The 12582-nt window shown below is 68.2% G+C and overlaps 4 protein-coding genes across 4 annotated transcripts in view; 2 read left to right on the forward strand and 2 right to left on the reverse strand.

The window, feature by feature from the left end:
- Positions 1 to 2098, reverse strand: part of EMIHUDRAFT_103249 (hypothetical protein) — a gene marked incomplete at both ends in the record, with an annotated part of 3769 nt that extends 1671 nt beyond the window's left edge. Inside the window, 5 exons of the mRNA XM_005768122.1 lie at positions 127 to 314; positions 364 to 455; positions 941 to 1001; positions 1173 to 1247; positions 1443 to 2098. Of these exons, the coding sequence (XP_005768179.1) occupies positions 127 to 314; positions 364 to 455; positions 941 to 1001; positions 1173 to 1247; positions 1443 to 2098 (1072 nt within the window). The remainder of the gene's footprint in view (positions 1 to 126; positions 315 to 363; positions 456 to 940; positions 1002 to 1172; positions 1248 to 1442) is intronic.
- A 1020-nt stretch (positions 2099 to 3118) lies between these two features.
- EMIHUDRAFT_211392 (hypothetical protein) lies at positions 3119 to 3946 on the forward strand (the record flags this gene model as incomplete). The annotated part of the gene is made up of 1 exon (XM_005768123.1): positions 3119 to 3946. One exon carries the CDS (start codon positions 3119 to 3121, stop codon positions 3944 to 3946), a length of 828 nt encoding a protein of 275 aa, XP_005768180.1.
- Positions 3947 to 4160: 214 nt separating this feature from the next.
- EMIHUDRAFT_211393 (hypothetical protein) lies at positions 4161 to 6007 on the reverse strand (the record flags this gene model as incomplete). Its single annotated transcript, XM_005768124.1, has 4 exons — positions 4161 to 4894; positions 4978 to 5005; positions 5172 to 5504; positions 5594 to 6007. The coding sequence occupies 4 exons, from the start codon at positions 6005 to 6007 to the stop codon at positions 4161 to 4163; spliced, it is 1509 nt and encodes a 502-aa protein (XP_005768181.1).
- Positions 6008 to 7072: 1065 nt separating this feature from the next.
- On the forward strand, positions 7073 to 8970 carry EMIHUDRAFT_451694 (hypothetical protein; the record flags this gene model as incomplete). The annotated part of the gene is made up of 6 exons (XM_005768125.1): positions 7073 to 7276; positions 7392 to 7481; positions 7563 to 7724; positions 7890 to 7925; positions 8208 to 8316; positions 8764 to 8970. Coding segments are annotated over 6 exons (807 nt in total), but the record flags the coding sequence as incomplete, so codon positions are not given.
- Between the last annotated feature and the right edge of the window lie 3612 nt (positions 8971 to 12582).

Below are 12582 nucleotides of genomic sequence, written 5' to 3' on the forward strand. Positions count from 1 at the left end.
CGCGTGGGGGCTCGTCGCGGGGCTGGACGCCACGGCCGCCGCCTTGTCGCCCAGCGCCTGCGGGGCGTCGTGGACGCGTCACGGACGCGTCGCGGGCGGTGGGCGAGCGTGGCCGCCCCTCGTCACCGCGCGCCGAGAAGAGGCGGGCGATCACTCGCTTCATCAGCGCGTCGACGAGCCAGTTTGGGCACGCGTCGCCCGGGTCGTCCACGCCGAGCTGCAGCGTCATCTTGCAGCCCGCGCCGCCGCACGGCTCGACAAAGAACTGCAGCGCGGTCACGTCGGTGCGCCACGAGTAGCGGCCTAGGAAGTGTCTCGGAAGTGTCTCGGAAGTGTCTCGGAAGTGCCAAAGGAAGTGGCCACGAGTAGCGGCCGGGCGGCTTTGGCGGGAAGCGGACGTCCGCCCACTCGGACTGCTTCGGCGAGCGGCCGCAGACGAGGAGGCCTCCGTGCTCCTGCGGGTGCCGGGTCGGGGGCGGGTCGGGGGCGGGTCGGGGGCGGGGGCGGGTCGCGGAAGGGTCGCGGAAGGGTCGCGGAAGGGTCGCGGAAGGGTCGCGGAAGGGTCGCGGAAGGGTCGCGGAAGGGTCGCGGAAAGGTCGCGGAAGGGTCGCGGAAGGGTCGCGGAAGGGTCGCGGAAGGGTCGCGGAAGGGTCGCGGAAGGGTCGCGGAAGGAGCGGCGGTGTGGGCGGGCGTGGAAGGGTCGCGGACGGGTCGCGGGTGTCGTGTCGGCCGGGCCATGGGCTGGCGGTGGACGCGCTTGGAGTCTCGGAGGCGTCTCGGAGGCGTCTCTTAGGTGTCTCGGAGGCGTCTCTTAGGTGTCTCGGAGGCGTCTCGGAGGTGTCTCGGAGGTGTCTCGGAGGCGTCTCTTAGGTGTCTCGGAGGCGTCTCGGAGGTGTCTCGGAGGTGTCTCGGAGGTGTCGCCCTCCTCGGAGACGTCCACCAGGAAGCCATGCAGCACGATGTCCTCGCGCAGCGCGACGGGGACCAGCGGGAACTCGTACCTAGAAGGGAGAGCTGGGCTGAGGAATCCGAGGGAGGGGGGTTGCGAGGGACAGAGGAGACGGCGAAAAAAAGGCGGTGGGCTGGGCGCCGCGCGCCTTCATCGTGGCAAGGTGGGGCTCTATGAGGCGCGGGTTCGATGAGGCGCGTGTGTGCAAGTACTTGGAGCGTACCGCTGCTCCACCCGGAAGAGGCCCTCGGCGCGTCCCACCTCCGCGAGCCGCTCGCTCTCGACACAGCACGGGTACCTGCGGGGGGGGGGGGCGGCGCGCGTGCGTGTGCGTGTGCGTGTCGGCTTCTCTTGTGGCTTCCGGCTTTTGCGTGCGTGTGGTGTGCGTGTGCGTGCGTGCGTGTGCGCTCTGTGTTTGTGTCTCCGCGTGTGCGCGCGTGTGTGTATGCGTGTGTGTATGCGTGCGTGCGCGTGTGTAGCCTCCGCGCGCCACGTCTTGAAGAGTTGCGACTCGCGCACGACCGCGCACGCGTCAACCGCCGGCACCGCCAGCTGCGCCACCGTCTTCGACCACATCAGCCCCGCCTCGCGCTTGAGGAAGGTGCTGCTCCGCGGCACTGCCGGAGACTCGCGCTCGGTCGACGCGACAAGCCGCCAGCCGGCGGCGCCACAGATGGAGGCGAGCGCCGCGCGCGCCTCGACGCAGCGCTGGAGCACCGTCGCGGCCGGGAGGCTCGCCGGCAGCTGGCTGAGCGCGCGGGCGGACGCGCGGGCGGGAGCGCCGCCGCTCACGGCCGTGGCCTGAAGGCGCTGGAGCAGCGGCTCTGCGACGAGGTAGCGGTCGTCCTCGAGGAGGCGCTGCACGGCGGACGCTGTCTCGGCGACCTCGCTCGCCCGCTGAAAGGGCGCGGCGGTGGCGACGGCGGCGGCGGCGGTGGCGCTTTCGACCACCTTGAGCACCTCAGAATCAGGCTGCTTTGCCGACGCAACACTGCTTCGGGAGCGCCGCGGTGGCCCGAATGCGGGAGCGAGGCCGAGGCACACGATCAGCACGATCGCGGGCGCCAGGGCTGTCGCTAGCCACACCGCGGCAACGGGCAGCGTGGATGAGACCGCCGCCTCGACGGAGGACGCCTCGATGTGGATCATTCGTAAGGCAAGAAGGCGGAATCGGCGGAAAATTCGTTTGGGGGGGAGAGGGGGTCCTGACCGCCCAAGGCCAGCCCTCGACACGGGTGGGTGGGATGGTGGTCCCTCGGGCCTCGGCGCGAAAGGCCGGGGGCCACCCCGGGCCGCCCGCCCGGGGACGCGCCTGCTGGTGCGGGTGCGGCGACCGGCGCGGGTGCCGCGCCCGCCGCTCGCCAGGCAATCCAACTTCGCCGCCGCGCTCTAGACGAGCACCGGCCGGTGCTGGCGTGGAGTTAGGTGTATTTGCGTGGAAGATGGCGGCTTCGCGCGTTCAGGTGTGGGTGTCTGTAGCCTCCAAGTCCTGAAGCCTACGCCTATGGCTTTAGCAGTAAGGCGGCCGAATCAGCAGGCGGGGGAGACACAAAACCACACCCCCAAAAAGTCCAACCCTCTCTCACGGTCACGATGCCAACCTCGACCATGCGAGCGAAGAGCCCGGCCAGGAGTCGAGCGAAGAGCCCCGCGCGCGGCGGCGGCCGCAAGGCGACCGGCGAGCCGTCGCGGAAGCGGCGCAAGGCGGCCGGCCGGCCGGGGCCGGAGGGGAGCGACGAGGACGAGGCCGAGGACGAGCAGTTGCTGCCGACGGAGCTGACACGTAAGATCATCGCGCAGGCGCGCGAGCAGCAGGCGGAGGTGGACGCGGAGGAGCGGGCGGCGCACAGCGGGGCAGCCAGGTCCGCGGGCAGCCTCCGCCGCGGCGGCGGCAGCGACGACGACGACGAGGCGGGTGACACCGCCGAGGCGGAGGAGGAGGAGGAGCCCATTGCGGGCGACTTTTACGAGGACGTGGACGACCTGGAGCTAGACGAGCAGGACGAGCGCGCGCTGAGCCTCTTCATGGGGGGCGCACCGCGCGCTCGCAACCTCGCCGACATCATCATGGAGCGGCTCGCTGCTGCAGAGGCGGCGGGCGGCGGCGGCGGCGAGGGCGGCGGCGAGGGCGGCGGCGGCTGGGGCGGCGCGGGCCCGGCGGACGCGCCGATGCCGCAGCTGCCGGACAAGGTGCTGGAGGTGTACCGCGGTGTCGGGCTGCTGCTCAAGACGTACCGCTCGGGCAAGCTGCCAAAGGCCTTCAAGATAGTGCCGCGGCTGGCCAACTGGGAGGAGGTGCTCTACGTGACCGAGCCGCACCTATGGTCGCCGGTGGCGACGCGCGAGGCGACCAAGCTCTTCGCCTCCAACATGAACGCGCGCATGGCGCAGCGCTTCTTCAACACGGTGCTGCTGCCGGCGGTGCAGGACGACGTGCGCGAGCACGGCAAGCTCAACTTCCACCTCTACCTCGCGGTCAAGAAGGCGCTGTACAAGCCCGCCGCCTTCTTCAAGGGCATCCTGCTGCCGCTCGGAGAGGAGGGCGGCTGCGCGCTGCGCGAGGCCCTCATCGTCTCGTCGGTGCTCGCAAAGGTGTCGGTGCCGATGCTGCACTCGGCCGTCGCGATCCTCAAGCTGTCCGAGATGCCGTACTCGCCCGCGAACGCGCTCTTCCTGCGGACGCTGCTGCTCAAAAAGTACGCGCTGCCGTACCGCGTCGTGGACGCGCTGGTCGCCTACTTCGTCTCCTTCGCGGCCGACTCGTCCGTGCCCACGCTGCTCTGGCAGCAGTGCCTGCTCGCCTTTGCGCAGCACTACAAGACCGAGGTGACCGCCGAGCAGAAGGAGGCGCTGCGCGACCTGCTGCGCGCGCAGCCGCACCCAAAGGTGACGCCCGAGATCCGGCGCGAGCTCTTCTCCAGCCGCAGCCGCGGCGACCCGTACCTCGCGCCGATGGCGGCCGACGCCGCCGATGCTCCGATGGACTTGCTCGGCTGAGCGAAGGGCCAGAGCGGTCATAAACTTGAAACGCTCGGACCGTTCTCCGTTGCGCGGAGGTCCGGAGGTCGTAAAGACTAAAATGTGTGGTTAAAAAGTCTGAGAAAACTGCGGAGTAGAGGAAAAATTGCGTGGCGGCAGTGGTGGCTCGCCGCCCCGCCCCGCCCCGGCGAGGACCGACCACCGACGTACGCGCAGCAAAGGCTCTCCACCCTCAACATCCGCGATGCCCCTTGGGCTGCCGCCGCTGCTGGCCCGCCTCGCTTCCGCGCCTGCTCGCGGCCGGCTTCGCTTCGCGCCTCTCGATGCCTCTCATCGTTCGCAGCTGCAGCTCGTTGCGGGAAAGTGGCACTCCCGCCTCTTCGTCCGAGTCGGAGTGGAGCCTCTCCGCACCGAGCACCATGGTCGACGTCACCGCCTTTGCAGACGGCCCGCCGCGTGGAGCGCCGGCGCTCGCGTCCAGAGCGGCGGGGCCGAGCGTCTCGTTTGCCGCGTGCTCAATCATCCCCATGAACAGCATCAGGGAGTTTTCGTCGCAGCCGCCAATCTTGTTGAGGTCCCTGTCGCTGCAGGTCCTGCCCACGAGTCGGTGCGCAATCTTGCAGATCGAGCTGATGGCGCCGCTGAGCTTGCGGCTCGACTCCGACAGCTGCTCCGCCTTGGCCTCGCCCTCGGCGGCCTGGTCGGACAGCTCCGTCACCAGCCGCCTGCGCTGTGAGCTTGCGCCGCGATCGGCGCCGCGGAAGCTCTCCGCCTCGCCGTGCAGCGCGGCAACCGCCTCCTCGCTCCTCTCCACCTCGGCCGCGAGGGCGTTCAGGTAGTTGTACGCCTTGAAGTTGGCGTCCTCTTTGGCGATGAAGGCCTCCACCAACGCGTCAATGTCCGAGCTGCCGGTCGCGCTGCGAATCTGCGAGAACGCCTCCTCGTACGGCTCGATGCGACCCACGCCTATGGGGCGAAGCTCGCCGACGTGCAGTCCTTCCGGCTCGAGAGAGGGCGGGGGAGCACGAGGCGGGCTGCGCTCGCCAGACTTGCCAGCCCCCGCCGAGCTTCTTCTGCCTGCGGGCTCGCCGCCAGTGCCCGGCTCCCCGGGCGCGGCCCCTTGCCGTTCTCCCGGGAAGCTGCTCCGTGCGAGACGCTCCGCTTGCTGGCGGTCCTCTTCCATCTGCGCTAGGGCCGGGGCGCCGTGCGGTCATGGACAGGGGACGGGCGGGGGGCGGGCCACGACAGCGGCTTGGGGCGCGCTCCGATAGCGCGCCTGCAGCCCCATCTTCTTCCACTGCGCTTCAAAGTCAAGCTGCTCACGCTCCGCGATGAGTCGAAGCGAGGCGGCGCTGCCATGCGCCTTATCGCGCGCCTCAAAGGCGGCATTGGCCGCTTCAATTATGTCGGCCATCCGCCGCTTCCGCTCGGCCAGCTCGTTCTGCATCCGCCTGTGCACCCCGTCAAAGACGACTCGCTCGCGCCGTAGGTCGTCAATCTGCGCCCGCAGCTCCTTGTTGGCGGTGATCGCCTCGTTGAACTTGATCAGAGATTGGTGCAACCTGCGCTCGAGCGCCTGTACGCGGGGGTGGTTGCACGAGTGGTGGTGTCTGCCGCCGCGGGCCGCGAGTCGCGGCGTCTCAGCCAGCGCGAACATGCGCGCACCTTGATGCACTTGTCCGTGGACATGGTGTGCTCGGCCGGTGCGTTGTGTCCACCCATCTCCTTGCGCTCCTGCAGCGAACGGTCACGGAGAGACTTGAGCCGGGCGTCAAGCTTCTCTCCCCGCTGCTTCTCCGCGTCGATCTGCCTCCCCACCTCCTTGATCAGGTCCCGCACCTGCGTCTCCTTGACGGAGGCCACCGCAGTTTCGCTCGCCGACGCGGCGCGCGCCTCCAGAGAGAGCTCCGCCTTGAGAGATTGGCTCTCACGGCGCAGCTTCTCGTTTTGCAGCTTTTGTTTGCGCAGCACGGCCTCCACCTCCTCCGCGTACGACTTGCGGTCGCACTCCATGATTCGGTACTTGCGCTGCAGCTCCTCGAGCTGCGCAGCGATGCCCGTGGCGGGTCGGGCGGCCATATCTCTGTAACGTAATGCCCCCCTGGCTCCTGGTAAGAATTTCAATGTATGTGGCTCTTACGTAATTTCACAACGAAAGGCTCTCGCACACGCACGATTCACACGACAGACATCGAGTTTCCGCGAGAGGAACCGGAGGCAAACCCGCCGCGACCCGAACCACCTGTGTTCCAACGTTTTGAGGGAGAGATTTTTAGCAATACCACGCTTTGCGGGGTATGGTATGGTACCATCGGCCAACCCAGCTCAAGACCATACCCCCCCCGCCTGCTGGCAGACCTGCTTGGGGGTATGGTAGGGCTAGTCTTGGGCGGTCAGGACCATACCCCCACCCGTACCATAGTCCATACCATACCCCGGAAAAAGTTGGAACCCTGGCTGGGGTCTGGGTTCCGGCTCCTACCCGGATAGGGGGTCTGATCCCACTGACTCGCGCCAAAAACCCCTACCTACCTACCTACTGCGGGCGCCAACCGCCAGGCTCCGTGCCCCACCTACCTACCTATTCCCAGGCCGCTCAGCGAACGAAGCGAAAAACACCCGTTGCGCCCTCTGTGAATAGGCTCCCAGCGCCCGCCGCACCCGTCTCGGCTGGCGTCCCAACCGCAGGCGACTCGTCTGGCATGGCCCCGTTCGCGGCTAAAACGCGCCGTCTCCCGCCCGTGCGAGCGATACCTGTTCCCCGCTGGCGCGACCCCGCGCCGGCCAGCGGAGCCATTGCCCGCTCGGTCACCACCCCCGCCGGCGCGACGCGATCCGATCGACGCCGCCACCGACGGGGCCGCCGGCACGGAATGCATTCTCCGTCGTTGCCGGTCGGAGTGTTGGTCGGGACATGGGCGACGCGACCAATGGCGCTGCATTCATGCAGCGAAAGGGAGAACTAGATCCCTACTCGAGTAGGAGCCGGAACCCTGTGTATCGCGCGCCTTGCGGGGGGGGCGCGGAAAAGAGGAACCTCTTAGCGCCATCGCCACGGTGCTGCATGCAGCGCCGGGCGACGACGGCTTACCGCCTCCCGGTCCCCCTCAACCCAGTCGGCCCGGAGACCTGGGACTCGACGCCATGCCGTGTCGCGTGATTCTGCTGATCGTTCTGCTTGGACTTGGCGCAGCAGCGGCGCAAGAGCCAACCGCGGACGGAGATACCAACGGCGACGGCGTCGTTGATGCGGCCGAGGAGAGGGCCCAGCAGCAGCTGCATGACTCGCTCGTGCAAGCGGCGGCGCTGATGGAGCACGGCAGCGCCACCGCCAAGGAGGCGCGTCCCGTCATTTCTCTTCCGCCGCCCTCGCCACCACCACCACCACCGCCGCCGCCGCCGCCTGCTGCCCTCGCCACCTACCCGCCGCCTCCCACCTTCCGGCGCCGCCCGCTGGCTGCAGGCTGCGACCGAGGAGATTGCGCGGATGGCCATCATCACAACCATTGACCAGCCGTTCCACCCCGTCACCTACCGCAACGCGGCCATCAAGGCGACACCTCCGAGACGTTCCGACGCCCTCAGCGTCGACAGCCTTGCCCCGCCTCAAACCACCCACTCCCGCCCAACCTAGGCGGGGATCGTCGAGCTGCTGGTTGCGCTGCTCTCGCCCACCGCGGACGCGACGGCCGCTGCGCAGCGGAACGCGCTCGCCGCGCTCGAGGCCATTGCGACCGACGACCCCACCACCGACCTCGACAATGACCACGCGCGGTACGTCTGCGACGCGGGCGCCGTGCCGCACCGTAGATGCTCCCCCCACATGGACATGGCGCGTGACGAGGCACCGCGCCGCTGCCCCTCTTGGTGTGCTGCGCTGAACCCGCGTCGCACCCCTCTGCTCACCCCGAGGCGGCACCAGCTTGTTTACCGTGCGCGCCCTGTCTTTCCCCGCGCGCAGGTCCAGCACGTCGTGAGGCTGCTGTCGTCGCCGCAGGCGCCACACCCCTCCCGCCACACCCCTCCCGCCACACTCCTCCCGCGACACTCCTCCCCGCGGCACCTCCGAGGCGCACCTCCGAGGCACACACCTCCGAGACATACACCTCCGAGGCACGAGGCGCCGTCAATTGCCCGCCCTCGACGCTCCGCCGCCGCCCTCGACGCTCCGCCGCCCTCGACGCCGCCTCCAGCCGCCCTCGCCTCCGCCACTACCGCCCTCGCCTCCGCCGCTACCGCCCGCCCCTCCACCGGCCTCTTCTCCGTTGCGCCGCCGCAGGAGCAGCTGCAGGTGCAGTCGGCCGCGTGCGCTGCCATCCTTGCCGAGAGCGTGCCGTGCCAGACCGCGCTCAGCGCCGCAAAGGCGGAGGTTCCGCTGGTGCAGCTCGGCACGCGTCGCCTATGGGGCTGTGAACAGCGTCTCTTCACACCTCTCGCTGTGAACAGGTGCAGCTCGGCACGCGTCGCGTAGATGCGGTAGACGCGTCTCTCTCGGCGTCTCTTCACAGCCAAGCATCTAGGACCCCGGGGGGAGATACATTGGGCAACAGCAGCGGCAGCAACAGCAGCAACAGAGTAGCAGCAGCAGCAGCAGCAGCAGCGGCGGCGGCGGCAGTCAAAGGGTCAGTTTAGAGTCGCGTGCCTCCAGGAGGAGCTACGCAGCAGACGGTAGAGCTCCCTTCGCGCCCGGCCTGCTCCTTGGGGGGCTCGTGTCACAGTCCCGTCTCCAGAGTCCAGCCCCCCGTGGCAAGACTCTGGAGACATAGTCCAGTCCGCGCGCCGGGGAGGGCGGGCGGTGTGGGCGGCGCATGCCCATGCCTATCCGGACCTCGCAGGCACCTTCGGCAACGACGTGCGCGGCGCCCCTCTCGTCACTGCTCCCCCCACCCCATGCCCTGGTCTGCCGCCTTCCTCGCAGCCGCTCCCTCACGGACGCTGCCTTCGCGATTGCTCGCCTCACACCCCGCCACCGCCACGATCGCTCCCTCACCTGCCGCCACCGCTTCCGTCGCCGCGTCTGCCCTCGCCGACGCTCCCCCTCGCCGCCGCTGCCCTCGCCGCCGCTGCCCCTGCCCGCCCCTGATTTCGCCGCTTCTCTCTGGACACGACGCTGAACGATGGAGCAAATAGTGAAGCGTGCGGCATCCAGCACGTGCGCGTGTCCGTGGCGATTGCGCCGCCGCTCGCGCCACCTCCGCCACCTCCGCCGACGCTGCCGCCGTCGCCAGCTCTGCCCCCCCTGACGCTTGGCTACACCCACGTCGCCCACGACACTTGGCCCGGGGACCTCTGTCGGCTTGGACCTCTCTGCCCTCGGTCCCAGGTGGCCAAGCTGCATGCGCTCGCGGCGCTCGAGCAGATGGCGCTCCACATCCCGGGTTGGGCCCAATCGGGGATCGCCAAGTCCTCACCCTCCCTCACTCCTTGTTAGGCGCTCAACAACCCTCTTGTGCGGCGTCCTAGACACGGAGACTCGTGCCCCTGCATCTCTGGTTTGAGGCCCCGCCGCGCCAACACCCTGCACTCGGACCACATGGCCACCGCGCCCGCGCGCGGCGCGAGCTCAAGGGCACGCGGCCGCAGGTGTGCGTAGAACTCAGTCTCACAGCCCGTCTCGCTCCGGTCGTCACCGTGCAGGCGCGCGAGCGGATCGCCAAAGGCGGCGGACTCGAGATCGACCGAGATACCCCGAGATACCCCGAGATTACCCGAGGTTGCGGGTCGCCAAAGGCGGCGGACTTGAGATGCTCCACGGCGTGGGAGGGTTCGGCAGTGGCTCCGACCTTCGCGACGCGGCCGCCGACTTTGCACGCGGCCTCGAGGCGTCCGACGAGACTGTGCAGGTGGCATCCTAGCATGGGCCGGCCCACACATGTGCATGCATGCTGCGCACGAACCTTCCACGAACCTTTCGTAGGTTGCGGTCGACATCCGGTCCCACGCGCGGCGGGCGCACGAGACGCGGCTCAAGCACTCGAAGATCTTCCAGAACCATGTCGGCGTCGCCCGCTCCTACGCGACACCGTCCCCGAGGGGCGTCCCAGGGGACTCACGCGCCGAGTGCATCAAGTGGGCTCAGGCGCGCCAAGACAGCTCCGCCTCCCTCGCCCGGCTGGCGCCCTCTGCCAGCGGCCGCGCGCTCTTGCAAGCGAGACGTGATTGCTCGTCTGTACTCAGGAGGGCGAGTGTGAACGGAACCCTGGCTTCATGCTCGAGAATTGCGCGCGCTCTTGCGCCGGCCAGGGCTAGGGCGCAACAGGGCCGTTGATTGCCCGTGAATGTTGATCTCAGGACGTTCACCGACCGATAGCAGCTCTCAACCGGGTTCGCTTAACTATCGCTCAAAAGCCTCAACCGTTGGCTTCGCTGGTGGCTGCTTGCGCCGTCTATGCTTGAGCTTCGCTTGCTGGTTCCTTTGAATGAATAAACCGTTTTCAGCCAGAGAGTTTTACGGTATATACGCTTGGCGCACGAGCCCAGACCCCCCCGGCCTCGCCGCGCGCCCCGCGCACCAACGCGCAACGGCCGCGCCAGCCCGCCACGGGCCACGCTCCTCTGGCCGTGTCAGGCTGCGCCAGATGGGCTGCACGCTCTTGCGCGCGGGTCTTAACGACTTAGCCGTCGCACTCCGTCGCGCTCGCGTGCAGGGGGTCTTGCTTCCGCCCGCCGCGTCGATCTCTAGGTTACAGACCGCCGCCGATTACTGCGATCTCTTGCTTACTACTCAAAAGAGTATTCTATAGGGGGAGGGGCCATCCAAAACCCCGCGCCCCCCTCTACACACACACACACACACACACACACACACACACACACACACACACACACACACACACACACACACACACCACACACACCGCTCAGCGCGCTCACCCACACGCGCACCGGGCCTTGCACTTTTAATGCCGTGGGGCTCCTGTCGCGTCTAGACGTGGAGTTGCGAGATGCGAGGGAAGCCGCCCCTTGCCCCACCACCTTGTCGCTTGTGTGTGCGCGCGTGGTATAGGGAGAGAAGTTTTTACCTTACGCTCTACCCTCCTTACCTTATCCCAAAACTAGTGAGACACGCACGGGTGTCGGTGTGGTAGCGAGTGAGCCGCGCGCGCGCGCAGCGCGGCGCGGCTCGGTGGGAGTCGTGATTTGTCGCACAAGGGATTCGATCTAAATTTTTTTCGCGCTCCTGACCACCAACCGTCCACCCCGTCGGGAGGACGACCCCGGCTAGTCGCCGACCACACCCACAAAGAACCCTGCACAAAGGTCGCACGGGCGGGGACCTGTTCCTTTTTACACATCTCCCTTTTTACCCGTCTCAAAGTAGAGGTGTCCTTTTATTTATTTATTTACCAACCGTCCAACCTGTTGCGACCAGGTATTATTACTGTCAGTAAGGTGCTTATTTGTCTCAGAAGTCCAAGGAAAGAAAAAAGAAGTCTCATATAACGATTATCGTATAAAAACATACATCCCAACTTCCTCAAAAAATATAGCCCCGGGGGAGCAAACGGGCGCGGAGTACGCCTTTCACGACAGAAGAGGGAGTGAGGGAGAGGGGAGAGAGAGAGAGGGAAGAGGAAGGGAGCACAGATTTATGAGCGCGCCGTAATTATAAGTTGTCATCGCGATTGTCATCGCGAATCGTCGTCGTATACTAGCCCATTGCCGGCAAACAAGCGAGGGCGAGCGCGCTGCATTGGCCGGGCATATTGGGGCAACGGAGATATGGGAGGCAGCCCTGGGGGTGGTGGTGCAGGCGGGGGTAGCGGTGGAGGAGACGGCGGGGGTGGCGACGGAAGTGGCGTTATGGGCGGTGGTGGCGATGGGGGCGGGGGTGAGGGTGGCGACGGGTTCGCTGGCGGCGCTGGTGGTGGCAGTGGAGGCGGCGAGGGTGGCGGCGGTGACGGCTGCGGGGCGATCGGAGGCGGCGGCGATGGTGGTGGCGGCGATGGTGGTGGCGGCAACGGCGGCGGCGACGGAGATGGGATTGAGGGCAACGACGGTAGCGGAGGCGGCGGCTGCAGAGGTGGAGGTGAGGGTGGCGGCGGTGAGGGCAGCGGGGCGATCGGCGGCGGCGGTGAGGGCGGTGGTGGTGAAGGCGGCGGCGGCGAGGGCGGCGGCGAGGGCGGCGGCAACGAGGGAGGTGTCGGTAAGCTAGGAGGCTGTGGTGGCGGCGAGGGCGGCGGGGGCGAAGGTGATGGAGCCTCAGGTGGAGGTGGCGAGGGTGGCGGGGGCGAAGGCTGTGGGTGTGACGGCGGGAGGAACGGAAACGGCGGCGATGGCGGCGGCGGCGATGGTGAGGGAGCCTCAGGTGGCTGTGGCGATGGTGGAGGCGACGACGGAGATGAAATAGAAGGAGGTGTTGATGGCGGTGACGCTGGTGGGGGCGTCGAGGGCGGCGACGACGGGGGCGGCGAGGGTGGTGACGAGGGCGACGGCGGCGACGGTCCCGACGACGGCGGCGGCGACGACGGTGGCGGCGAGGGCGGCGGCGGCGAGGGCGGCGGCGACGGGGGCGGCGCGGCTGGAGGCGAGGGCGAGAGCGGCGGCATGCCGGACGGCGGCGGAGGCGAGGGTGGCGGCGGTGATGGCGGCGGCGGCGAGGGTGGTGCCGTTGGTGTAGGCACTGTCGGCGGGGGCGGAGAGGGCGGCGGCGG

Source organism: Emiliania huxleyi (genome assembly GCF_000372725.1).
Source record: "Emiliania huxleyi CCMP1516 unplaced genomic scaffold EMIHUscaffold_47, whole genome shotgun sequence".
NCBI lineage: Eukaryota > Haptophyta > Isochrysidales > Noelaerhabdaceae > Emiliania > Emiliania huxleyi.